The sequence below is a fragment of the Vicia villosa genome, linkage group LG5, assembly GCF_029867415.1.
Source record: "Vicia villosa cultivar HV-30 ecotype Madison, WI linkage group LG5, Vvil1.0, whole genome shotgun sequence".
In the NCBI taxonomy this organism is placed as follows: Eukaryota; Viridiplantae; Streptophyta; class Magnoliopsida; order Fabales; family Fabaceae; genus Vicia; species Vicia villosa.
The window spans coordinates 24,228,288-24,237,855 of NC_081184.1; the positions used below are offsets into that span (position 1 = coordinate 24,228,288).

The window sequence follows — 9,568 nt, forward strand, 5'->3', positions numbered from 1 at the left end:
TCAGGATAAGTTATCATTCGTCCTTTGTTCCCTGGGAGCAAGGTATTTATAGAGGCTCTTGAGCCTAGGATTTTCTAGAGACTAGTAACCATCTACTTGGTCAATAATTTACTATTGAATCTCCATTTTCTAGGAGAACGTGGATCAGTCTGTTGACCTTAACTTTCCTCTAACCGAGGAATGCCTTTTTCTACATTTCCTCTAACTAGCGAGCAAGTACACTTAGGGCGAGGCAGTTCCTAATGAAGGGTGATATATAGGTGTCGCCCCTCCTGAGGATTACCACTCTCCCATTTTTATTAGACCTTTTACAAATATATCATTACAAAAATAAAATATAAATTATATTTAATTTACTTACTCATTTTTTTTCATAAAATATATCCAATTGTAGTTGTTTTAACATTTTCTTGTAAAACATATTTAAAACAACACAAAATTTGATTTTTTTTAATAATGTGTAATATTGACTTTTACTTTCATATGTGTAAAATATATCCAATTGTAGTTGTTTTAACATTTTTCTGATTCAAGTGCCCACTATTTTATTTCAACCAATAGTACAATATTGACTTCGATAATCATTCTCTCATGGTGGGCAACAGTTGTTTTAAGATGTTAATGAGAAATCATGTCCATGTTAATTAAAGTAACTAATGATCTAAAAAGTGTTCCAACTTTCAATACTTAGTATAATATTTATTCTATAGTTTCCCAAGGAAAGCAAAAATGGAAGGCAAAAATAGCTAGAAACAAGGGGACATTGGCCATTCAAATATTGATTGAGTGCCTTGAATGTAAAGACATAGAATGAAATGTTCCTCGATTGAACCAATATGGGGGAGGCAATGGCATTCTTGAATTTGGTTAATGTTTCACTTTATATGCACCTTCTAATGAATCTAATGATATTTTTGTATTAAATAATTTCAATTTTGGACTACTCTAGTTTGGATTTCTCTATATTTCAAACTTCGATTATTAGATTAAAATTAAATTGGGAGATTGGATAGCTATGGTTTACATTAAGAGTTGAAAAAATTAGATGAGTTTAAAACTTAAAAGATAAAGGTTCATACAATGGGAATGCCTCTCATCTAGATGTTCTTATACTAAAAATTAAAATTTTAAAACCCTAAATTTTAATCTTCTCTCAATTATGTATTTTAAGCATTTTTCATTCTTCATTCACACCGCAACAATCATAATACATATTATAATATTTGCAATGACCGCAATCGCAATATCTATAATTATATTTGTATCTTCGAATGCAACTATAATTTAAAATCATTTTAACTTTTTTTTTAATAAAAAAACATAATAATATTACAATACATGTAATGACCGCAATCACAACGCCTATAATCGTATTCATATATTCGAATTCAACTATAATATAAAATCACGCTATCTTTTCTTTAATAAAAAAACACTAACCTAACAACTTTTATATATATATATATATATATATATATATATATATATATATATATATATATATATATATATATATATATATATATATATATATATATATATATAATAAAAATAATATGTTAAATGAAAGTGTTGAAATATATCATTAATACTATAATAACTCTAAGGTATTTTGGTGCAATTTTTAATCCAAAATCTAGTAAATCTCCGTCTATAAATCTCTACAAAAGGTGTTGTGTTTTTTCTTTTAGCTTCTCTTGGGGCCCAATAAAGATACATGTCACAGAAAAGGGACAAAAGAGAAGAGACCACACCATATCTTCGTCTTCTCCCATAATAACTTCTTCCACCTCCCTACAACTCCATGTTCTTCCATTTAATCTCTTATTCTTCCTTAAGCTATTGCATTTAATACACTTCCATTCCCTTTCTTACTACAAATACTTCTTCTTCAACTACCATATATCATCACTTCATATTTTCATTATCACACAACAAGAGTTTCATTATTAGGTCAAGATTTCACAAGGATCAAATGTCATCAAAGGCATACTTTTTTGTTTTATTTCTTTGCTTTTCCTTGCATGCATGCAATGCCAGCAGGAGGAATCTGAAGTCTCTTGATAAGAAGATGGAGAAGAAACTTAACTTCTCTCTCAAGGTTTGTTCTCATAACTCTAGCATAAATATAAGGGTTTTTCTTAATAAACAATTTTTGTTTTTCTATCTTTGATTTTAGTTGTTATCAAAGTTAACGACCTGTTACTGAAAAAACGTCCACGACAAAACGGTATTTCAAAGTGTCGATACTGATACTTGATACTGATTTTTTGTGATACTGATTTTTTGTGATAATGAACAAATTGCGGTAAATCACATGCAATGATCGATATTGCGAAAGCCTTTACACGACTGTTGTTATTTTATATTTTTTTAGTATTTAAAACATTCTTCTTAGTTTGGAGCAATATCGTTTTTTTCACTAATAAATTTTTATTTAATTTATGCAGATTGTTGAGAAAAATGGATTTGATTCTTTGCCGAAGAAGGTTAACCAAGGTGATAACAAGATGAGGACTAATGAGTTGGTTGGTGATTCGGAGAAGCCGAAAAACCGAAGAAATACTAACCGGAAGATGTTGAAAGGTGGTGGAAAACTTTCGGTTCATGGTTTACAAACAAAATCTCATGTTTCAGTTTCATGGCGTGTGCCTCACAAGAAGAAGCATAGTGAGAAGCATCCTGGTTTTAATTTGGATTATTCACCACCTAAGACACATCCTCCTTCTCACAACTAAGTAACAATGTTATAAGCCCTAGCTAGTTATTACAAACTGATCAATATTGAAAAGAAGTTGCATACACAATGATAATGTTAATCTAGGGTGTGAAATGTTTAGTATATGACTAGAGAAAATGTTTGTGTTGTTATAATATATAACCAAACATGTGTTTTCCAATGTTAATCTAGCTAGGTATAGTTCTTTTTTATTATATGTATTAATGAAAAAGTATAATCATCTTTTCTTTTGTGTCTTCCTCTTTGTTGAGAGCAATAAGGTCATAATTAATGTCTTAATGAAGATCATTTATATAATGTTCTAAATCATATAACCACAATTGCAATTTGACCTATACAATTAATTTCATGTTAGTAGTTATGTTAGTCACAAGTTAGTTGTTAGAGGTTAGTTAGGTTTAAACTTTGGCTATTGGAGTAGTTGCATCACAAGTAAACCTGCTTAGGTGTTGCTAAAACCTCTATAAATGCAAAGCCAATGCTTGTAATCATGTTTTCATTTTTCTAGTACTAATTCCATTAACTCTTCCTTTTTAATTCTTCTTCCACCCTTGATTTCTTATGTCACAAGCAACTGATATAAGTTGGTTTGTATTCAAGGTATTAGTATTTTATAGCTTCTACGATTTAAGGGTGTCTTGTTCTTTTAAGAAATGTGAAAAATCGTATAAGAAATTATAGCGGGAGGAAATAACAACTTACCTCTTAACCTTCTCATTCTTGACGACAAAAATTGGGATACATGATTTGAGAAAATGAAAGTGATGTTTTCTAATCATGAAGTGTATGAACTAGTAATCAATGGCGTGTAGTTATTCTATTTAAATCCATAAGATGCTTGAAAGAATGCTCACAAAGGATGCAAAGATAAAGGATAGAAAGTCTTATTTCTCATTCACCAATTTGTTTATGCCAAGATATTTGGGAAAATTGCAAAATCAACAAATTTTAAGAATTCCTCGGACATCTTATTCGAAAGCTATGGAGGTGATGTGAATGTCAATAAATAAAGCATGAGATCTTGAGAAGACAATATGAGCTTATGGAAAAGAAGAATGATGGAAATGTGACTAACTAATTCACAAGATTGTCATACTCACCAATCAAATGAAGAATTGTAGAAACTTTGTGTGACAGAAGAAGTTGTAATTGAGAATTTTTTTAGAGTTTTGACTACTAAGTTGATCACATAGTGGTAACAATTGAAGGAACTGTTCTGGGTCGGCTGAAGGCCCAATAAGATGAGGCTCGTTCATCTCATCCGCTTCATTGAGCCCTAAGTATAAATACAGTTATGAAGGATTTTCATGTACATAATCTCTAATCTCCAGTCTTACTATGATTATCTTGAACTCTAAATCGAGTTCTAACCATGGAGGCAGGACGTTAAAGTTCTAACCATGGAGGCACCCCTTCCTTAGTCCACCTTACTAGAAATTAACAATACCAATTCAAGATCAACGTCTATGATTCGAGAAGCTGGATGGGGGATTGGTGGACCGCTTGATATTAGTTAATCAAGGTAAAGAAGAGGACTTTAGGGTTGATGATAAGTGCAAAAATGTCGTTATTTTGTGTATGTAATTTGTGGCACTTATCGATACTTTTTGTTAATTTCGTTTGAATAATCCCTCGTTTAGTTTGTAAATACATTTAGTTTCTTTATAATTGTAATTTGATTCAATTGTGTACTGTTTGATAGTTTTTATGTCTTTTTGTAGGTATTCTTGCATATTTGGAGTCTTGAGTAATAAAGTGTCGAATACACGGCTCCGGATGCACATTTTTTGAAGAAATAAAGGACCAAAGTTCTGCCAAGCTCGCTAAGCAAAAGTTCTAGCGCGCTATGGCCCATTTTTGTGCTTCTGGCAGTAGCTGAAGCTTCGCAAGCTCGCTTAGCGAGATCCATTTTGCTTAGAGAGGTCATGCTTACTGTACTAGATATTTTCCCAATAAGTGAACACTCACTTAGCGAGGTCCGCGATATCAGATTTGTATATAAGTTGTAAAATTAGATTTTCTTAGGTTTTATCATCTCTTCTTTGACAAAGTTGAGCTCTGATCCATTCTTTGTAGTTTAGAGGTTCAAGCAATATATTTGGGTGGCTCATCATGTTGATTGAGCGTGGGTGGTCTCCGATTGTGCCGACAACACGAGAAGTTTCCGTCTGTTCTTCTTCTTCTTCTTCCCCGTGACCCATTCTAATGATGGGTGTTGTATGTATATTTTTCTCTTCTTGTATGTACATTTGTCGATCTTGGGATCGTATATATATTTGCTTTACAAATCATCATTGATGTTGTTCTTGATCTTTTTGCTTAAATGCTTCGGATTTGTGTTGTTGTAAAAATAGACATCATAGATCTTGATTAAGGAGGATATCTATTAGTTTCTAAACTCTAGACATAGATTTAGGGCTAATAATCTTTATGAGTATCAGAGTTTAATGCCTCTGTGTTGTTTCGATCGGTTGAGACATCGCCGAAAGAGAAATATAGTTGAACTCTCGTCGGTGTTGCAGAAATGAGCGCTGATGTGGTGCGTTTCGAGCAATGCCTGGTGATTTTGATGCGTATTGAAAGTGTGTTGCGATAGATCTTCAAATTTAAGTATTTGACGGGTAGAATGAAATACGATTCTAGAATGAATTCTCTTGAGCTGCAATAGATTGTTTATTTGCTTTATTTACTTTTCCCGCATTTTACTTTTTGCACCCAAAAACCAAACTTAGAAGGATTGAAACTGTTGAACGGTAGTTTTCCCCTCTCACTAATTCCTGTGAAGACGATAAAAGATACTTAGTCAAGTTTTTTGCTTGAGAGCCGCTAACCACAATTGTCAACATTTGATAAAATGGAAAATTAAAATTTCGAGATAGAGTTTGTGTGCCAGAATTTCTATAGCTTAAGAAGAGAATTCTTTAAGAAGGACACAAGAGCATTTTGGGTATTCATTTCGGAGCTACTAAAATGTATCAAGACCTTAAGAAGATGTTTTGGTGGCCAAGTATGAAGAAGGAGATTTTAGAGTTTGTATATTCTTGTTTGACTTGTCAAAAGTCGAAGATTGAGCATCATAAGTCGTCTAGATTGATGCAATTATTGAGTATTCTTGAGTGGAAGTGGGATAACATTTTGATGGATTTTGTGACGAGTTTTCCTAATACTTCTATTGGAAGTGATTAAGTTTGGATTATTATGGACAAATTGGTTAAGTCGGCTTATTTTATTCCGATAAAGATTAGTTATCCTTTATAGGAGCTAGCTGAAGTTTATATTGAGAAGATTGTCAGTTTGCATGGTATTTCTTCGAGTATTATTTCAAATACATATCGAGGTTCACATCGAGGTTCTGGGGGATTTTATAGTAAGCTTTGGAAGATTTGTTGAGAGCTTGTGTATTGGAGTAGGGAGGTAACTGGGACAGTTACATACCGTTGATCGACTTTACCTACAAAAATAGTTTCCATTAAAGTATTAGGATGACACCTTTTGAGGCTTTGTATGTGTAGGACACCTTTGTGTTGGTAGGATTCTGGTGAAAGTGCAGTGCTTGGACCTGAGATTGTTGAACAGACTACTGAGAAGATTAAGATGATTCAGGAGAATATGAAAGCATCGTAGAGCAGACATAAGAGTTATCATGATAAACGGAGGAAATATCTTGAGTTTCAAGAGGGTGACCTTATGTTTTTGAGAGTCACTCAAGTGACTGGTGTTGGTCCTGCGTTGAAATTGCAAAATCTTACGCCTCATTTCATTGGCCCTTATCAGATTCTCCAGAGAAGTTTCATACCGAGTTGCCTTAGCACCATTTCTTCTGAATCTTCATGATGTATTTCACGTGTCTCAGTTTCGGAAGTATATTCTTAATCAGTCTCATATGATTCAAGTGGATGATGCGCAAGTTAGACATAACTTGACTGTGGAGGCATCACCATTGCGAATCGCTGATCAAGAAGTGAAACACTTGAGGGGTAAAGAGACTGCCTTGGTGAAGGTGGTGTAGGGAGGACCTAGGGTGGAAACGTAAAGTGGGAGCTAGAGATTCGGGTGAAGGATTTGTATCTATAGTTGTTTCCTTCAAGTAATTTTTTAGGGCAAAAATTTGTTAAGTGGGGGAAAGTTGTAACACCCCTTTTCTCGTTTTTTTTAATTTTTATTGAATTAAAATTGATTTTTATTTAATTATTTGGGTGTTTGGGAATTTTTATGGGGTTTATCGAAAGTGTAGATAATTAATTAGAATTTTAGATAATTTTAATTGATTAAATAAGAGAAAATAATGGTTTTTGAGGTTTTTAGTGGAATTTAGAATTATTGGAAAAACAACAGAATGAGGTGAAAATAATTATAAGTTGGAGGCAAGGTGAAATAATTAAAATATGAAATTAGGTTAATAGAAATGAGAGGATTAGTGGAGCTTTTGGAGTTGTCAGTACGTGAAGTTGGAGGAAATTAGGAGAAAGAGCATACTGTGAGAAAAGCCAAAAACAAGGGTTGGAAGAGAGGAAGAAGTCATAGCCAAATCTTAGAGATTTATGGAAATTAAGGTAATGAGGAGAACTACTCTTATATGGGTGTGATTTGCATGAAGGGTAGATCGGAATCTTCACCCTCCAATAGGTTTTCCATATTTTTCACCATTGTAGATGTTTGTCTGTCCTTGAATTTGGTGGATTGAAGATAAAATCAGTGACTATGTGCAATATTAATCATGTTATAATATATTTTTAATGAATTCTATGCTAACTGGGTGAATCAGGGTCGAAATCATAGCTTTAAGGGAGCTCCAATGGTGAAAAATTGTATTCCAAATTTTGTAGGTTCATGTGTTTTCGCCCGGCGAGACCAGAGGCTTGCCTAGCGAGCTGTGTACAGAGCATAGAGATTTTGGTTTCGAGAGCTCGCCCATCGAGTTGTTGTGTCGCCTGGCGAGGCTCACATCACATAGTCGATTCAGTTCGACTAGATTTCTTTGACAGAGTTCTGTTGATGTGATTGTTTGGTTCCGTTGAGTATCAATTTCGATTGTGTAGTCCTGTTTGGTGTTGATGTCTTGTGTTCAATTCAAAGATGCAATCGAGCATCGTGTGACCTTGTGTTGTAACGTTGTTATGCTGGTGTATTTGGTTCAGAGATTGAACCATTGTTGAATTATACAGGTGAAGGTTGGGGTGAACCTCGTATGATGTTTAATTGTCATTCATGCATCATGTATGAGTTAGGTGCAACTGATTTTAATATGTTGCACTGCTAACATATTTTGAGCGTATTCTCACCCCTATTTGCTTATTGTGTAGGCCTTACACCTATGATGCGGATACTCAAGTAGAGACTAAGAAGTCTTAGATGTTGTTGTGTGGAAGATGGCTCATGCCTTCCTCGTTTGTTGTTTTATGCGTTCTATTTAGTACTTGGTGTTGCTTTGATAGTGTAACACTGAGGATGAGATCATTATTTATTTATTTTTCTTATTGTTAAATTGTTAGAAACCAATACTTTAATTAATTTTGAAGTTAATTCTATTTGAGACTATGAGATGTTGTTTAAAATATATTATAAATTCTGCTGCGATATGTTTAAGTTGTGAAAATGTTTTATACTGAGAATTTGTGACACCCAATTATGAAAGTAAACTATGATTATTTTTTAAAATGTGCATCACGAAATTAGGGCATTATAAAGTCCACTATCAGAAGATCGAGAAACTAGCACTAGTCTTCGTCGTGGAGGCGAGGAAATTGAGACCATGATTTTAGAGTCATATGATCCTGGTAAAAAACAACTTTTCTATTAAGCAAGCCTTGAAGAAGCCCGATCTAGCAGGAAGGATGGTATCACAGGAAGTGGAACTTTCAAAATACGACATCCAATAGGTCCCGTGGAGGAGCATCAAGTCATAAGCTCTAGAAGATTTTGTGGTAGAGTTCAGCTCGCTTGTAGAAGAGGAGATGCCCACGGAGTGGGCGCTATTTGTAGATGGCACCTCCAACATGAAAGAGAGCAGTTTTGGAATAATATTAGAAGGACATGGCGACATACTCATCGAGCAAGCCTTAAAATTTAAATTCACCGCCAGAAACAACAAGGCGGAGTACATTTAAGTTCTCCTTATCATCCACAATAGATGGTTAGGCTGAGAGGACTATCCAATCCTTGGAATATTTTTTGAGAGCTTGTGTGCTAGAACAAGGAGGTGATTGGGATATCTTTCTACCGTTGATTGAGTTTACCTAAATCAACATTTTCCATTCGAGTATAATATTGGCAACGTTTGAGGCGTTATATGGTAGAAGGTGTAAGGAATCTTTATGTTAGTATGAGTAAAGAGAGGGTGATGTGATTGGACCTGTGATTCTCCAATAGACTACGGAGAAGATCAAAGTGTTTCAGGAGAAGATGAGAGCTTCTGAGAGTCGCCAGAAGAGCTATCACGATAAGCGAAGGAAATCATTTGAGTTACGAGATGGGGACCATGTGTTTCTAAGGGTTACTCGGTAACTGGTATTGCGAGCTTTGAGGTCTCGAAAACTCACTCCCTGTTTCATTGCTCCGTACAAGATTATCCAGAAGATAGAGAAAGTGGCCTATCAGATTGCTTTTCCACCATCGCTTTCTAATCTTCATGACGTGTTTTATGTGTCTCAATTGAGGAAATACATTTCGGATCTGTCTCATGTGATCCAAGTGGATGATGTACAAGTGAAAGATAACCTGACTTCTTAGGCATCTTCCATGAAGATAAAGGATCGGGAAGTGAAAAAGTTGTCGTGCAAAGAGATTACCTTGGTTAAGGTAGCTTGGGAAGGACGAGCTGGTGGAAAT

General features: G+C 34.3%; 1 protein-coding gene across 1 annotated transcript; it reads left to right on the plus strand.

Annotated features, from left to right (window-relative positions):
• Positions 1–2,071: 2,071 nt before the first annotated feature.
• LOC131604378 (root meristem growth factor 10-like) lies at positions 2,072–2,738 on the plus strand. The gene is made up of 2 exons (XM_058876823.1): positions 2,072–2,101; positions 2,451–2,738. Exons 1-2 carry the CDS (start codon positions 2,072–2,074, stop codon positions 2,736–2,738), a joined length of 318 nt encoding a protein of 105 aa, XP_058732806.1.
• The last annotated feature ends 6,830 nt before the right edge of the window (positions 2,739–9,568 follow it).